Genomic DNA, 17,622 nt, shown 5'->3' with positions numbered 1-17,622 from the left:
GAACTTTCAAACAGGAAGTGCCTTTATTGTGGTACTTCCGGTCCGTCTGACGCACCGTGTGACGCTCTGAAATCCCGGCACGCGCACTAGAGGAGTCCCGGAATTAACAGAGAACAGTCGGGAGATAACGGAATCGGTAATTGTAACCGTTTCCCGATAAAACGGCGGTGTTTCTCGCCGGTCTGTAGCTGCTGAGAGCGGCTGCGAGGAGCGTGGACTAACCGGGAGGAAAGACATCGTTTCCCCCGCACAAAGCCCGTCTTCATAGGTCGGTACGCTGGGAGTCGTTTTTTTTGTACTTGCTCCTTGTTGTATGTGCGACGTGTTGCACCAAAACAAACACACTAGCTTAATAACTGTGAGCGAATGATGGCACATTAAAGTTAATACTGTCGTAGTCACAGCAGGACGGTAGTGGTGTGACAGACAGACAGGTGCACTTAACGGGACCGAGGAGGGCTAATCAGCTTCCACTGAATTTAAATCTTTTCTTCTTCATTAGACCGGTGACATGTTTGTTTACTGTCTCTGCAGAGCATGTGTGTTCTGTTAAACCTGATACAGAACCAAAGCTGAAATGTCCGTTTCTCATGTAAATCTGACCGCTGTGCTGTTATTCAGTAATAAAGGGCTGCTCCGAGGTTTTTGCAGTTAATTAGCTGCAGCCTACACAGGGTTAGGGCCAACATTTCACGGGCATAATTCTTGGGTGGTGATTTTTTTTTTACCTTTTAGAAAATTTTGAAAATCAGGATTCTGAACAAAAGGCGTAACAATAGCTGACTGACGGAGGTCTGGAGAATTAGATATTAACACATACAATAAACCCTTGTTGAATTGCAGCTAATTTCACCATACACGAGTGAATAAGATGCTATAATGCTGAAAGTCTCTTAAAATGGCAGTAAACAACCAAGAGTACTCTGTAACCCCCCCCCCCCCCCCCCCCCCCCACACACACACACACCCACACACACACACACCCACACACACACACACACCCACACACACAAACACACACACACACTTGCAACTGCACATTACTTTTAAAGAACATGTTTAAGTATGTGGATATAACTGCTCTGACTGTACTGAGCTCTGAACATTTTTAGGAGCACCCACTCCAACACGGCTTTGTGGACTCAGCAGCAGCTCTGTCTAAGCCTTCCTGTGGTGACAATATGGGCTCAGCCTGGTCTGCTGTGTTCACTCTCACTGTCTGCTCAGCTGTGAGTTATGTCTGCTGCTCTCTTTATGGCAGCAGATGGACCTTTGGGATTCTGTTGAGCATGTTGGAAAAAAAATGACGGCCTTTCTCTTCGTAGATGTGGAGTCTCTGCATCAATGGCTGTGTCCAGGTGACCTCCTGACTGTAGCTGATCCACCTGAGGACCTCTGCAGGGTGAGACCAGATCTTAATGCTGTAGACAAATGAGGCAAAATCCATGGTGCTGTGGAACAAGTCTGATTTGCAGCAACTCCAAACTACTGCTAACACTCTGGTGCCAGATACCACAAAGCACCTTCAAAAGTCTTGTAGAGTCCAGGCCTCAACATGTCAGAGCTGTTTTGAAAGCCAACAACCTATTAGGCTGGTAGAAGTGTACATCTTGTATTCCCGTGTATTCCTAAATGATTGACTGGAAATGGCACTACCATGAGATGGTCTCACAACACAGTGAACTTTAAGAGAAACCCCTTGTTAGCCGGTGGGCCAGTCAGTCAATTGAAGCAATTATTTCCTCTGTTTGTGCTATATTGAGAGAAAACGCTCAGTTTCATGTGTAACACACAATGAAACAGTAAAATATTAATTTGGGAGGAGAAGCAGTTCCCTCCTCTATCCAAGTGAGGAGTAAAAGTAAAAGGCACACACAGGCTCCCTCCTCTACAGCATCAGCCTGCATCAAAAACACAAAACACACTGAAAAATCAACAGCTGCAGGATGACGTTATTTCTGTTTGAGCAATAGGTTCCACCAGCAGCTCAGTTTCTGGATGGTCCCATTTAGTCACCAACCAACTATACAGATACACCAAATCTACTGCATCCTCCAGGGTCTGTATCATCTCATCAGCATGTTGTATTGGAAAAATTCCCTGAAGAAATAGATTTAATGTTGATTTTCTGCAGTACATTCTCTTTCACAGTTTAAGTAAATAATAGGGCAGGCATTTATTAGATCTGTTATTAAACATAATAGATGAGATATATTTTTAGGAAAAATATTCTCATGCCCACCCCTGTTGTTTTTCTTTTCCCTCTTTACATCATGCTCTAAATTAATCTAATTAGTCAATGTAGAGTGGGTATCAGTGAAGATACATGCTGACAGATTGAAACTTGTGTATCTGATGCTGCTGAGATTAGTGCAAGCTGAAGGATCCCTGTTCACACCCTTTCATTCAGAGCTGCTGGATGTAAGCTAAATTTAGCGTTTCTATTTTTAGTGCATTGGCCTCGATAAAACACGTGCAGATAAAAGCTTTGCTTTACTGCTCATTTTGGCCGTACGCATACAGGCTAATATATTACACACACACACACACACACACACACACACACATGAAATATAGGAGTCATATTTCACACACAGACATCACCACGGCTGTTCATGCACCAGTTAGCCTGTCTGTGGTCACATGTTGCTAATGGTAGCAGCCCAGTTTCTCACTCCTCATTCTTTCATTCTCCATCCAGCACTGAGCACACTGTGACAGTATCATTTAAAACAGTATTTATTAATAAAATGCAAAAAATACTCACTTTGTATACTTGCCATTGCAAACTCCTCACTCGTTAAATAGCTTATTGAATCATTTTTGCACTCAGAAATAATGGAACTTAGTCCACGAAAATTTGTTGCTATCTTATGTATTTTATACATTAAAGATGTAAAAGAAATCATATTAGGTCTTGTATAAAAAGCCACACCTTTATTTCACTGTCAGAAAAGATGTTTGTGAAAATGTAGAGATGGTGTCATTACATAGTTTGTCCTGCAGAGCGCGCTCCCACAGTCTGCTGTACACACATCATCAGCTGTTTGTTCACGCCCTAAGATCACTTTCAGTCTGGCTTTAATTTAAACACTTTCATATTTTTCTTTCTTTCTATTTTTCTTAATACTATATAATGACTAATTTGCTCAGTTATTAATGTAAACAGCAATGTCAGTGCGCCTGGATAATACAGAAATTACTGGACAGATTTTGTCAGTCATTGATAGAACTGCACTTATGTCTTGAAAAATGGTTGTAAAATCTGTTGTGTTTCCTAAAACCGCTCTGCTTATTTGGGTTTCTTTGCCATCTGCATTGTCGCCATCTATCAAATGCATGCTGGGAACTGTCTTGTGTCTCCTTCCCTTGTGGCCCATCCATCTATCTATTTATCCATCCATCTGTCCACCTATTTGAATCCACATTCTCTCTCTCTCTCTCTCCTTCCACTAAGAGCTCCCTCTCATCCCGTTGTTAGGGCTGCTGAATTATTTAACATAAGACAGTGCGCTAGGCTGCTGAGCCAGGAGATTGGAGAGGAGGAAAGAGCTGGAGAGAAAAGGGGATAGGGAATGGAGGTGTCCGATGATGCAGGAAGCTGTGAGTCAGCAGAGAGAGAGAGGAGCAGTGGGAGGGAAGACTGAGAGGAGAGTGTATAGATAGCTGTAGGTGACACGATAGTGGAGAGTGGCATCAAATGCCTCCTGACGTATTTGTGTTCGTGTGGGTGCATTGATTGTGCAGAGAAGGTCATGGAACTCGGAGGAGATTAGCAAACTAGACTGGGAGCTGGGGAGGGGGAGCACAGCAGCAGATCTAACGCCTACTCTGAATAGCACAGGACCTGGAGAGCCAAACACAAAGAGGACGAGAAGTGCCGTTACACTATGGGGGAGAGCTACATGTACCAGAGGCTCCCCTACGCCAGAGGAGATGGGGAGGGGGAGGATGAAGAGGAGAGAGGAAGGAGTGTCGGGGGACAAATGGTAATGTCTGAAGTTGTGGCTGTTGAACATGTTCCTGAGACTGCAATGTGTGTTTGTTGTTTGCATGTTGAGGTGGAACATGTACAACATATATTTTTTGTGTAATACATTTATGACATTCCGTTAATTATCTAGTTGATTAGATAACACGTTGTGATGTAAGAATTATTTTACAGTTACATCCCTGGGTGCATCATGGGTAGAGCTAAACCTAACACACAGATAAACTGATGGATTATATAGCCTATATATTGAATCAACATCTGCAGATAGGGATTAGCGCAGAAAATATACATTACATACATGTCAGGTAACCAACGTTGAATGATTAATGATCAGAAATGTCAGCCTTTATTAGGTTTTTCTCATGATCATTATATTGTCCACAGTGTGTTCATTAAGTTAATGTTAATGATGGATGGACTCATTAACATCATGGTCAATAACACTACACACTCACAAGTAGGTTCAGACTGAATGCTGTAATCAGCTGGAACCCCTGACACATATATACGTTGCAGGTGAAAAATGTCTCTTTGTGTGCAGATGCAGTGTGAGGAGGGCACGGAGTGGCTGCTGGAGCTGCTGACAGATGTGCAGCTGCAGCAGTACTTCCTGCGGATCCGCGATGACCTCAACGTCACGCGACTCTCTCACTTCGACTACGTCAAGAATGAAGACCTGGAGAAGATCGGCATGGGACGTCCTGGTTAGTTCCTCAGGTCTCAACTGCTGTCTAAAATGTTATAAATATACATGGAGAGACTGAGTTGTCAGTGATTGTGCCTTTTCAGGTCAGAGGAGGCTTTGGGAGGCAGTCAAGAGGAGAAGAGCACTTTATAAACGCAAGTCTTGGATGAGCAAGGTGCAGTATATCTCTCTGGTAGAAGCTCCTGTTGTCTAACTTTGAGGTTTATGTTACTGTTTTCCACCCCTGGACCTGCAGGTGTTTCCAGTGAAACGGCCTGACGCTGACCCGCAGCAGCCTGTCCCTCAGGGTGCATCATCTGGAACAGTGTCAGGCAGTTGTGAGTCAGGGGCCTCACTCACCTGCCTAATTAGGGAGTCAGAGCTGCAGCTGTTTGAACGGCTTGGAGACGGGACGTTTGGGGTGGTGCGGAGAGGAGAGTGGACGGGGCCTAATGGCAGAGTGGTGAGACGAAGACACAGTATAGGACTGTACACATGTAAATTCCAATTACATTAATTTGTGAGACTTGTCTTTGTAGCTGTCAGTGGCAGTGAAGTGTCTGAAGGCGGCCATGCTGGACTCAGACGGTCTAGATGATTTCATCAGGGAAGTGAATGCCATGCATTCGCTGAGCCACCAGAACCTTATCCGCCTGTATGGTATTGTCCTCACACAGCCCATGAAGATGGTAATCTCCACACACACTCTCTAAACTTAAATGCCACAATAAAGGCAATGTTTACTTATTGGAAAGATCTTGGAGTGAACTGTCACTGAACTAGTTTCATAACCCAATAAAAAACATACTCTGTGTATGACACTGTCTGTGTTTGTGTAGGTGACTGAGCTGGCTCCTTTGGGCTCTCTGTTAGATCGTCTCAGAAAGCGTCAGGGTCACATCCTTATCTCATCGTTGTGTAACTACGCAGTCCAGGTCAGACTACAAACCTGTACATAAGTTCCTCCTGCTTTTACAAGACATCCACAGTGTCTGTCATGTGTGTGTGTGCACAGGTGGCCTGTGGAATGGCCTACCTGGAGCAGAAGCGATTCCTCCACAGGGACCTGGCCGCACGCAACGTTCTGCTTTCAACCAATGAAACGGTGAAGATCGGTGACTTTGGCCTGATGAGGGCACTGCCTACACACACAGACCAATACATTATGGAGGAGGGCCACAAAATCCCGTTTCCATGGTGAGGAGGGTGACCTGATCACATGAAATTATGTACGGTCTTTATTGACTGATTGTATGAACTCCACCTTGTCTCTTCAGGTGTGCTCCAGAATCTCTGAAGTCTCGTACCTTCTCTCATGCATCTGACACCTGGATGTTTGGGGTCACCTTGTGGGAGATGTTCACCCACGGACAGGAGCCGTGGCTTGGCCTAAATGGGAGTCAGGTGCATTTTTAGTTTGTACTTTACCACCAAACCTTCAGGGATGTTTTAAAAACTTTATAACATTTCTAATAATATTTGCACATCTGTCCGTAGATTCTCCACAAGGTGGATGTGGAGGCTGAGAGGCTGTGTAAACCTGACGACTGCCCACAGGACATCTACAACGTCATGCTGCAGTGCTGGAGCCCCAAACCTGAGGACAGACCAACCTTCATTGCCCTCAGAGACTTCCTGCTCGAGGTGCCACAGCACTTTTAAGAAAAGGCTTACACTCTATTTTTGTTTGTCCTTTCTACTAACTTAGCAAAAACTCCCTGTAAGTGTTAGCTGCAATAGCTAAAGGGTGGGTCTAATTTCTTTGTTGAGCTCTGGTCTAACATAAACTTTAGAGTTACTGAGCTCTAGAAAGCTATTTAAGGATTAGAACTAATGCTTCATCTCCTGAACAACAGAGGTTGTGAGCTTAAAGTTAGCATGACCTAACATTACTTCTGTATGATTTTCACCACCGAACACATCTAAATTGAAGGCAGCAAAGTGAAACAAAATCTGATCCACACAAAATTAATTAAAACTAATATACTAACAGCCAAAGAGAGTTTTCTCACTTTAGTCTAAAACAGTACCTCAAAAAGCATAGAACCTGTGTCCCCTTTTTAAAAGATACAATTTGTAAAATTAACATTTTTACTAAAATAAAATCACTAAAAGCATCTGGTCCAACAAAGGAAGAAGGTAGCACTGTCCAGAGAGCCTTTTTATCCTTGAAGTGTGTAATTCTGTCTTCCCTTTTAAATGTGTTAATGAACAGTAATACAATAATAATCTGATAATCTCACCTCTCATATCTCCTAGTGCAATTTATGTCTCTGCTTGTAGAAGCCACAGTTAGACAGCCGTGTGTTTATGTTTGTTCTGCAGACCATGCCTACTGACATGAGAGCCCTGCAGGACTTTGAGGAGGAAGACAAGCTCCAGATTAAAATGAATGATGTCATCACCATCATCGAGGGAAGGTCAGTGTGTGACTGTTTGGTAGCCAACACATAAAAAAAGTCGCTAACCCGTTACTTGCATGTGAGTGCAGAATGAAGACAACCAATGTGTCTCTTGTTGATGCAGGATTCTTCGCATTGTTTTTGTTTGTTTGTGTGCTTTCAGGGCAGAGCACTATTGGTGGCGAGGTCAGAACAGGAAGACACTTCGTGTTGGTCAGTTTCCTCGTCACGTGGTGACGGCAGTCGCCGGCCTGTCTGCCCAAGACATCAGCAGACCGCTCAAACATTCCTTCATCCACACTGGACACGGAGACACAGATCCTCACAGGAGCTGGGGGCACGCAGACCGCATAGACAGGTGAATGGTGACACACTTCACAGTGACACACTTTCAGACAGCGTTGTTTTTACAATTGATATATTTTACTTTTTTTAAATGCTGTCCTCCTTAGTTGTGATTGTTGCTGCTTTGTTTATGAACTTGGTTAACAGGTTTAAAGAAACTTTATGAATGCAGCAACAGTTTGAAAGATCTGCGTAAGTGTGCAATAATAATTTTAAAACCTGTACAAAGCTTGAAGATACAGAAATATTACTGGTTATTGCCTGCACTGGATGTACTACTGCTGTCCTCTAGGGGGCATCAGTGCACTATACCTTTTTATCCTTAACCACATTTCTATCTATCACATTCTTTCCTATCCATAAGATAAAACTTTATTTATCCCAAAGGAAATTATTTTGCCAGAGGTATCAAGTTACATTAAATACAATTACAATTACAATTAGTACAAGAGTATAGGTGTCACTGAAAATCCAAATCAGAGTACAGTAAGCAGTATGACTGAGCACAATATATGTTGCATGGATACAACTAGAGAGTGGAGGGAATGACAGTGGTGCATGACATGATCGTCTAGCTCTTCTCCCTACAGAAAGGGGAGGAATTATACAGTCTGATGATCCACTGGCAGGAAGGACCTCCTGTGGCGTTCTGTGCTGCTCCTCGGTAGTCTCAGTCTATATGTGCTCCTGTAGGACAGCAGTGTGTCATGCAGAGGGTGAGGCCTGTTGTTAAGAATACTGAGGAGTTTGCTCAGTATCCTCCTCCACCACAGACTCCGGCTCAGCTCCCAGGACCGAGCCAGTGTTTCTAATGAGCTTGTTGAGTCTGTTGGTGTCGGCCGTCTTCATCCTGCTAGAAGACTCTGATTAACAGTTTTAGGAGCACATTTAACAGAAGCAGGGTCTTTAAATAAAGTTGTTCTTATCTATGACCTGACTGAAACTTCATCAGTAACTAAAGTGGATGTTTTTCTTTCTCAGTTTGTATTTAGGGAACCCCATGGACCCTCCCGATGTCCTAGGAATGGAGTCAGACACTGCAAGACCTACCAAACTCCCCAACCGTGCCAAGAGTAAATTCATCAGAGGTTTTTTTGTTTTAATAAAATTATTTTTTTATTTTGATCATAATGTCTTATCTAAATGTGTCTCTCATCAGAGCAACCTCCTCCTCGTCCACCTCAACCTGCCATTCTGATCAAGAGTAAGTTTTTTTTTGCTCCCTGTGCTCTTTATAATTCACTATCTAACCTACACATGCAGCTCAGTCCTGACTTGGTTGTTGTGTGTGTGTCCAGAGCCGTTCTACGACTCTGTGATGGATGATTATGACGACGAGGACGACACCAGTGTCTCCTCTGGACTGAAGAAGCTGGGAGTGTCACTCGGCTTGAAACTCCGTCCATGGGAGGGTGGCAGTGTGCGCTCGGCCAAAAGCGAGGTGTCGCTCATTGACTTCACAGATGACAGCTTTAGCTCGACCACGCCGTCCCCCCTCACAGAAACACGGCAGCCAGATGAGGACACGCTGAAGGTAGTTGCGCCTGGTTGAAGCTGTACAATATCAGCCTGATAACAGACCAATCCCACTGAGAATGCCCCTCAGACACAAAATCAATCATTGTACACAAAATGTTTTAAAACTTAATGTTATCATTAGCATGTTAGCATTAGTAGAACATTTATAGAAGACAGTGTATTTAGTTGAACTGGTAGCTGTTGGGAAGAATGATTTGTTTTTCCACTTGCAGCACAACATCTCACCACAGTGAATCTGCCCTAATATCAGACCAAATTGTGAGCTTGATTCTCAACTCAACACTGTGAAGTGTATTGATTTAAAGGTCTGGACTGAGGCAAAGTCTAGCCAGCTGCCATAGGAGAGGGATAAATATTCAGCTAATGTGTGAATTTAAAACTTCTGACCATTTATTTTCTCCAGGTCCCACACTGTGACTGTGCAGAAGTTAACACACATTTAAACAACCACACACGCAAACATCACTAATAGAATTAACTGCAGAAGCTTAAAAAGGAGCATGGAAGCCGCGCCACTTTTCACAAACAATGGATTCTCATATCCTCCAAAGACTTAGACTTTGGCCTAGAAATGTCGTATAGAACTCCTTTCCTCTCGGATGCACCCAAGGCGATGCAGCGTGATGGACGATCGGTGCTCATTGATTGATCATGTACTCATTCAGTCTTTAGTGGTCTACTGCAGAGTTTCACAGTTTCCCACCTCACAGCTCCAGTCTGCCTTCGATTCTGATCAAGCATTGGCTGAAAGCTGTAAAGTTTGGCTGGGCTTTCATTGGTTCACAACAGTGTCACTAAATGATTGTGCAGATGGAGGGAAATTTTGCTCTATGGATTACAATGTCAGCTTAGATCAAAATCTGTCAACATATGATGGATGTACCCAGAGAATATACCCAAATCATTTGGATCCTGTGACTTTCCTCTTGCACAACCCTAAGTGAGCAGGAAAACAATTCGGAGATAGGAAGTTTAAACCATTTTCATATAAGTAGTATGTTAAAAATTATGCTAAGCTTCACTCATCTGAAAATAACTAATCCATGTTTAATACTAGCTGTTATAATTGTCCTCATATCTATTGCTGTCCTCCTCAGGACACTCCTTCTATCCTGGACTGGCCTCTCCCTCAGCCAGCTTATGACGAGGTTACCTCAGAGTTTGAGGACCAGTCCGAGGACCAGGAGGTGCGGTCCATCAACAAGGGATTGACTGAAGAAGCCTCAGTGACCCCTGGGGCCAGTGTGGTGGGCAGGAGCGAGTCCCAGTCAGCTGACCTCTTCCAGGAGCTGCAGAGAGAGGTGAAGAAAGTTACCCATGCAGCAACAAGCACTCGCTGTAAATTGATTTTTGCTGAACCACTTCTGTGCTAATATTTCCCCCGCTGACATAGGTGATGGTGAAGCTGCAGGTTCCCATGGCCACAGGCCGCTCCCTCCCCTCCTCCCCGCTACCCATGCCTCTCGCTCCTTTGGGCCCCCACCGACAGATCTGCCTGCCTCCTCCTTCCCCCTCCTCTACCTCCACCACCTTTACCTCCTGCTTTGAGGATCAGCCAGCGTTGCCCCCCCGCAGCCCTGTCCCCCCACTGCGTCCTTCCAAACACAACCTCTCCACCCGCACCACCCACCCCCAAGCTCGCTCCAGCTCCATTTCACTGGGTAACAATGATGACACGCCTCCTCAAATACCACCCAGAGACCACGCCTTTTCTCAGCCAGGCTCCCGCTCCTCGTCTCCACTCCCACTTGTGCCACCGCTCTCCTCCTCGCCTGTGGCCTTGCCCCCTCCACCCATGTCAGTCTCACCCCGCCGGGCGTCTGGACTGCTGGGTCCCCTCCTGTCCTCCAATTCTCCGTCCTCGTCTTCTTCCCCACCTCAAGCCTCATCCTATTCCTCGCGGCTGACTGCTTCTGCCTCGTCCTATTCGTCCTCCTCCTTGTTGGATCCACTCGCCTTTCGTGAGGGGCGTGGCCTCTCCTCACTGATTGAAAGCTCTCAGAGTTCTGCTCCAGCACCGCTTCCAGAGAGGCCAGCTTTTCTGGAGAGGTGAGTTTCCCTCTCCATGTTTAACCCACTTATTTTGGTCAGAGGGGACATACACTATCATAATCCATGAATTAATCAATACATTTTGTACTTTGTTTTTTGTTTTCTGATTAGATATGGAGCCGCTAATATGGCAGCAGTGAAACCAATGATTCAGCAGCAGCAACAGCAGCAGCAGCCCGGTGGAGCCAGACCTAACTCCTCCTACAACAACAACAATGGGCGACCTGCAGCTCTCAGCAAGCAACAGGAGCAGAGCATCATACAGGTAAAGGGGCAGCGGAGGGAAATGTTGCATTCTGCTGCACTAAAAATGAAAATGCCTGAAGCAGTCACAAATTTCTCGATAACATTTAAAAAGTAAGATGTGTTTGTCGGGAGAAAACATTTTAAAATGATTTTGATTCTAGTATTTAAAATGTATGCCTTGTATATTTTTTTTTAAAATGTTTCAAAGGGAATAGTTTGCTGAACTGACAAGTTAGTAATATCTGTGATCCACATAGGCCCACACATGCTTCTCTAAAGTTTATGGTCTGATTGACAGGTCCAAGGTGCAGTGCATGGCGTCACAATAGAGGAATGTCAAGCTGCTCTGCAGAGTCACAACTGGATCATCCTCCAGGCTGTAAACCATTTGAAGGTACATGCACAGCATCTGTTTTTATTAAGAGGATATCCTGTGCAGAAATGAGCAAGAACATGAAGTAACATCTGTAACTCAATAACGTTTCATAAGATACAGTAAAATGCAATAAGTGTCACTGCTAGGTGTTAAAAGCCAGTCTGAATCAATACGTCTGAAGTCGAGGCACAGTGCCTGTGCCTGGTTCGCAGGACTTCGAGCAGGAGGAGGGCAATGACTCAGTACTGTGCTGAGACCTGATACCAGATTGGAATTTCTCTAAGACAGAGTTTCTAAAAAAAAAAAGAAGCTGTAATTGACTAAAAATACATTTTTTGAGAACTTTTGAGATAAAAGAGAAATTTGAAACAAGTCTAAAATTAGATAAGACCGAGGAATCAGGGTGTGGTTTATTAAGAGGCCTGAGTATGATATTTAAAAACAGGAACAATACTAAAGCTCAAACTGTTGTTAAATAAAACAACGATAAAAGGTCCAACAGTAGGGAAAATCTTTTAGCAACTTAGTTGGGACAAGGTCCAAGGGGCAGTTGGTAGCTCTCATATTTCTGACCACATCAGTGAGCAATGACAGTGAAAGCTTGCTGTTATGGCTCCAGGAGTATGAATAGAAAACAGAGGAAGTATCTAGAAGTTCCGTGCAATTCTAAAACCAACAAGCAATAAGTGGATGATAAAGCCAACATGAAAAGTAAACATCTGACCTGACAGGAAGACGTAAAGGAACATGACTAAAGAGAAGTCATGGCAGTACCAAACCTCAGCATGTCTGCTCAGAGTCTTTCTCTCTCTGTCCGGATTGCAGGTGGAGCAGCTGTTTCGGCTAGGGCTGCGTTCAAGAGCGGAGTGTGAGGAGCTTCTGGTGAGCTGCAAGTGGAACCTGGAACAGGCCAGCACGGTAATGCTGGACACGTATGGACCACATCGCAATAGGTGATTAACACAGACTGGAAAGACATGAGAGACCGTTTGGGAAAACATGCTGTTACCTGCTAGCTTTCCGTTTCTTTTTAAATAACTGATGTGATTGGTTGAAGTTACCTCATAACAGACAGTGACTGACAAGCAGTTCACCCAATCACCTGCTTTCATCTGTACTTTGTCAAAAGCATCTGTCTGTTCAGAACTACTGATCAGGGAAACCCTGGAGTCAGTTACATGTAACAAACCATCTGGCATGTCAGGTTTTGGAGAGCTTTTTGCACAAGTCTCTCATGACGTGGCACCAGGAGGACATACTGATTAGCAATCAACTGCTGAGGACCCCCTGACCTGGATCAGCCCCTGGATGACTCACCCCAAGAGGAACATAAGGCAGCATATGTGCCTCACTCTCTGTAATGTGAATACATGCTACTACTTGTGTCACACGCTTGCTCATCTTTAGCTAACAGAGCAGTGATGATTCAAGTATTTGCTGTTATATTTTTTTTTATTTAATCATTACATGAATGCAAAGTTTGTATCTCTGCTGCTATCTGCTGCAGGCTTTTACTGGGAATGCATCTCGACCTAGAACTCCATGTTAGAATGTCCAGCTTTACAGCAGAAAGAAATATGTTTTGAGCATGGTAAGAAAAAAAAACGATTTAGGTCTCCATTGTTTTTATATAACCTGCTCGTTTTAATCATATTAAGACTCAAAAATTAGCATATTTAAAAGCATAACTGCTTTAAATGACAGGCAGTAGCCACCACACATCATAATCTTCCACCTCTTTGCCTGTATTACAACCAACACCAACATGGCGACAATCTCACAGCTCTTCAGAAACCTATTGGTGACGTCATGGATGGCCCTTAGTTATATATATTGTACAGTAATAATCTTCCTACTGCTAAAAACTGAACAAATAACCCATATGTGAAAGTGTTCATCCAATCAGGGGCAGCCAGGAAGCATTGATTCTGCTATCAGATTCCATGTCCAGTAGGGCTGCAACATGTTGACATATTATATTTTGTCAACTATGTAAAAGTCAAAAGTATCACATTAGTACATAGGCAATTCACTAGACTACCTTGCAGTACAACATGGTATTACTCAAGCTGTGGGAGTGTTTCCACATGAGCTTTCTCTTATATACAGACACTGTTAATGCCTTTTTGCTGTTCATAAAAAGAAGTGAAATCAGGGAAGTATCGGATAGTTAAAGTTGTGCTTTCTGTGAAAATGTACAGAAATTGTATAAATACAAAATAAGTGTGTGAATACACACGCTAACTGCTGGTCAGAAGAAGATATATCATTTATGTAGTTGGTGAAAGTATGATAGCACGAGATGTTATGTGATGTGTCTTTTTGGGGGTTAGAGGAAATGTGATGATCATACATTGATCACATCTAAGTAAAACCCCACACAGTGAGGCTGTAAATGGTTCAGAACTTTTGTTTTGTTTTGTTTTCCTAATTATATGCATTGCTTGTTAAATTCCATGCTGTTGGACAGAATGTATGCTGTGGATAAAGCTTGAATAAGTGTAACAGGAAACAACACAGACTGGAACACGATAAAATACAAGGAATGCTAATCTGGACAACATCAAAGTATTTACAGCAATATAACAAAGTAGGATTATATGTTTGTTGACAGCAGTACAGACACTACTGAGGTGAAGTTTTTTTTTCACTTTTGCCACAAATATGTTTACAAACACTGGTTCTTGATCGCACCCTGATGTGCTGTTATGATTGGAAGAAAATATACTTCACAGTTCAGCCACTTCACTGGTATTTCATATTTTCAAAAGAAAGCAACTTCCAGTGAATGTTTGAATGTTTGTGCGTGAAGCATCTAATGCTCAGCTATTATATTTTTAGGCTGCAACAGTTTTATGTAACGCTAACTACTATTATCTTAGGCTATCTTATAAATGTAAATTGAAAGATGGCTTCTAATGGTTTTATAATAAATTGTAAATGTTTCAGAACCGCTGGCATGTTTCTGGAAATGGTGATCTGGGTTTTATGGGTTCTAATTTCAATGGATTGATTTAATGGTTAGATTATATAGTAAACTCAAGCATGCAGGACCAAATAAACTTGGACATTTGTGCAGAGGCTCTCATTCACTGTGAGTTGACTAAATCTACATCCTTCATGCTTGCAGATGCAGGAAGTATACATTTGGTTTTACACTTGAAATGTGCATGATCAAGGACCATGGATAGATGCTCAATGGTTGATCAGTCATGCAGTTTATTCTGCACTATTGTACGTTTACGTTTTGTCATGTATGTTGTAGTACAACAGGCAATATTGTTGAGATGTTTATTAGAGTGCAGGTAGAGAAGATTGAAGCAAGGCGTCTGGACTTGAAGACGTTTCGCTGCTCATCCAAGCAGCTTCATCAGTTCTAGCTGTTTGGTGGGGAAACATGGTTTATATGTGGTTACAGACCTATGTGGGTGGGTCTGGGTCAAACTTAAAAACAATAGCACTAAATGTTTCCATAATTACCTGTGATGTTCTGGTTGACTGGGCCAGGTGTGTCTAACGACTATGAAACTGCTGGAGGGGGACTGGTTGACAGCCCTTTGTTCTTACTGTGAGTATGTGCAAACTTCCTGGGAATGGATGGAATCACTGCATTGTATGTGGTAGAAAGATGATGTCTGAGGCCACCACCTCTGTTAAGGGAAGGTTTTTCCAGCTTAACATAGATGGCTTCCTTGACTCCTCTTTCATACCACCTTTCCTCTTTGTCTAGGATGTGGACATTGTTGTCCTCAAAGGAGTGTCCTTTGTCTCTGAGGTGGAGGTGAAGAGCTGAGTCTTGTCCTGAGGAGGTGGCTCTCCTGTGCTGAGCCATTCTTCTGTGGAAGCTTCACTTCAAGTCACATACTCACGGCAGTTTCATAGTCGTGTCATGTTTCCCCACCAAACTGATGAAGCTGCTTGGATGAGCAGCGAAATGTCTTCAAGAAAACTCTACAAGTCCAGACGCCTTGCTTCAATCTTCTCTACGTATGATGACCTGGATGACTGAGAATCTTCATCAACATTAGAGTGCAGCTATAATAACTGCTTATACCTTGCATCTTTGCTGGGTAAAGGAGAGAGACTAGTTCGCACGTTTTCGTTGCATCTTTACATCCTTTATTTATCATCTTTATTGGCCTTATACGTACGTTTGAATCATGGATCATGTGAGGTGGTTGACGAATGTCAAACCACTTCTGATCTTGCTGTAGCCATGGTTGAGCCAAGGATGAGGCTGATGCATATTATACACACACCAGCGAACAAATTTTTAGCACTTTGCTGCCATCTAACAGTCCGAGTGTAAACTACATCTGCTTGATGAAACCAGGTGGTTTCAAGTGACCTGGTGGATTGGCGATAATGGCGATGAAGACTACAAACCTACACCATGGGGAGGAAAGCAGCAGTGAGATGAAGACTTCGACAGCAATAATGATGCACCTGCTAGCACCAGTGCCACTGATGCAAGAAGACAGCTGCAGCAATGAGAAGACAGCACAAGGCAGTGTGGAAGACCATGCAACAACAGACCTCTGCAGAAGACACTCCAATTTGGTAAGGTGCTCTTCCCAATGTTGATGAAACCAGAGAGCCCATTATATGGTGGCCCTGAAGGTCAAAACATTGAACTTTCACAAAACACAACAATATTTCTGAAAACACGGCAAAATTTCAGAAAACACAACATTTCAGATTACTTAAAGGGTAGGGACAACAAGTCTTTTCTGACTGGACATCATGAATGTCGAGTTTCCTGAAATGTTGTTGTGTTTGGTAAAATGTGGTGTTTTCTGAATAATTTATGAATTGGTACATTTCAGTTTGTACCTAATACTGTTTTTGTAATTGTATTTAAGCAATGAGAGGAATAAACATGCACTTGCATGCACTAGATCATATTTAGGTTTTTTGTTTCGTATTTATTAGGGCCCAAGCACCGAGTGCAAAGTCCCTATTGTAATTTTTTGTTTTGTATTTATTTTCTGGTGTGACTTGACCTTACTCCAAAATTCATTTGTTTTCAACCTCAAGTTTACACACAATACCTCATTTATTAAAAATAAAACTAAGTAACATGAAAACCTGTATTCACAGAGTTGCTCAATAGTTTGTTGATGCACCTTTGGCAGCGATCACAGCCTTAAGTCTCTTTGAGTAGCCTATAATGCTACAAGTTAAGCACAACTACACTGGCTACATTCTGCCAACTGCTGTGAATACTTTCATGTTATATTTTTTTTAATAAATTTGCAAAATTTTCACAAATTGTGTGGTTTCAGATGATTTTTAAGGTAAAAAAATATTGAATCCATTTTGGAATGAGGAATAAGTTACACAAGAAATGCGGAAAAAAGTGTAGTGCAAGGTGCAGTGAAAGGGGGTGAAGAGAGTGAGGGGAAGGTACAGAAGGAAAAAAGTTTCTGGCTAATCCGGGATGCAAGGACAGCAGCACGCCCTGATCCTGCCCAAGACTTTTATATTAGACTGAGTCTTCTTTTCCACCGTCAATTCCGTCTCTGGGCTCAACACCTCTCCCTCAGTAACTGGAATAGGGCATTCAGGCACCATTGAACTCTCGTCATCTTCTTCGGAGCCAAAAGAAGACTGAGACCGCTCATCCTTCTCTGTGGCACCCTCCTCTGTGGCAATCTCCTCTGTGGCACCCTCCTCTGTGGAAATCTCCGCTGTGGCAATCTCCTCTGTGGCAATCTTCTCTGTGGCACCCTTCTCTTCAGGGAGTGTTGTGGTGGAAGAGGTGATGGAGGAATGAGCTCTAATCTCAGCAGGAGCTACTATGCTACTGTCATCATCAGTGGATGCTGACCCCTGTCCTTCTGTGCTCTTCAGTGAAGTAACACTTTCTGTGGCCTCTTTGAATCCCAAAACACTTGGAGGGCTTGTTGGGGAAGCAATTTGGAGGACAGGTGAGGCAGCACGTTCCCCTTCATCTTTTATATCTTCTTGGTCTATCAGGGGG

General features: G+C 43.2%; 1 protein-coding gene across 1 annotated transcript; it reads left to right on the top strand.

The window, feature by feature from the left end:
• The first annotated feature begins 103 nt into the window (after positions 1 to 103).
• Positions 104 to 14,326, top strand: tnk2a (tyrosine kinase, non-receptor, 2a). Its single transcript, XM_028432956.1, is given in 21 exon segments — positions 104 to 268; positions 1,113 to 1,229; positions 1,326 to 1,402; positions 3,845 to 3,989; positions 4,536 to 4,698; positions 4,784 to 5,142; positions 5,219 to 5,368; positions 5,519 to 5,614; positions 5,695 to 5,876; positions 5,957 to 6,083; positions 6,177 to 6,323; positions 7,005 to 7,099; positions 7,245 to 7,439; positions 8,408 to 8,499; positions 8,586 to 8,630; positions 8,725 to 8,960; positions 10,063 to 10,266; positions 10,359 to 11,014; positions 11,129 to 11,282; positions 11,562 to 11,657; positions 12,465 to 14,326. Coding segments are annotated over 18 exon segments (3,228 nt in total). The 5' UTR covers positions 104 to 268; positions 1,113 to 1,229; positions 1,326 to 1,402; positions 3,845 to 3,890; the 3' UTR covers positions 12,597 to 14,326.
• The last annotated feature ends 3,296 nt before the right edge of the window (positions 14,327 to 17,622 follow it).

The sequence above is a fragment of the Parambassis ranga genome, chromosome 20 (genome assembly GCF_900634625.1).
Source record: "Parambassis ranga chromosome 20, fParRan2.1, whole genome shotgun sequence".
NCBI lineage: Eukaryota > Metazoa > Chordata > Actinopteri > Ambassidae > Parambassis > Parambassis ranga.
Note: the sequence above shows the minus strand (reverse complement) of the source record. Positions and strands in the feature narration are given on the sequence as shown.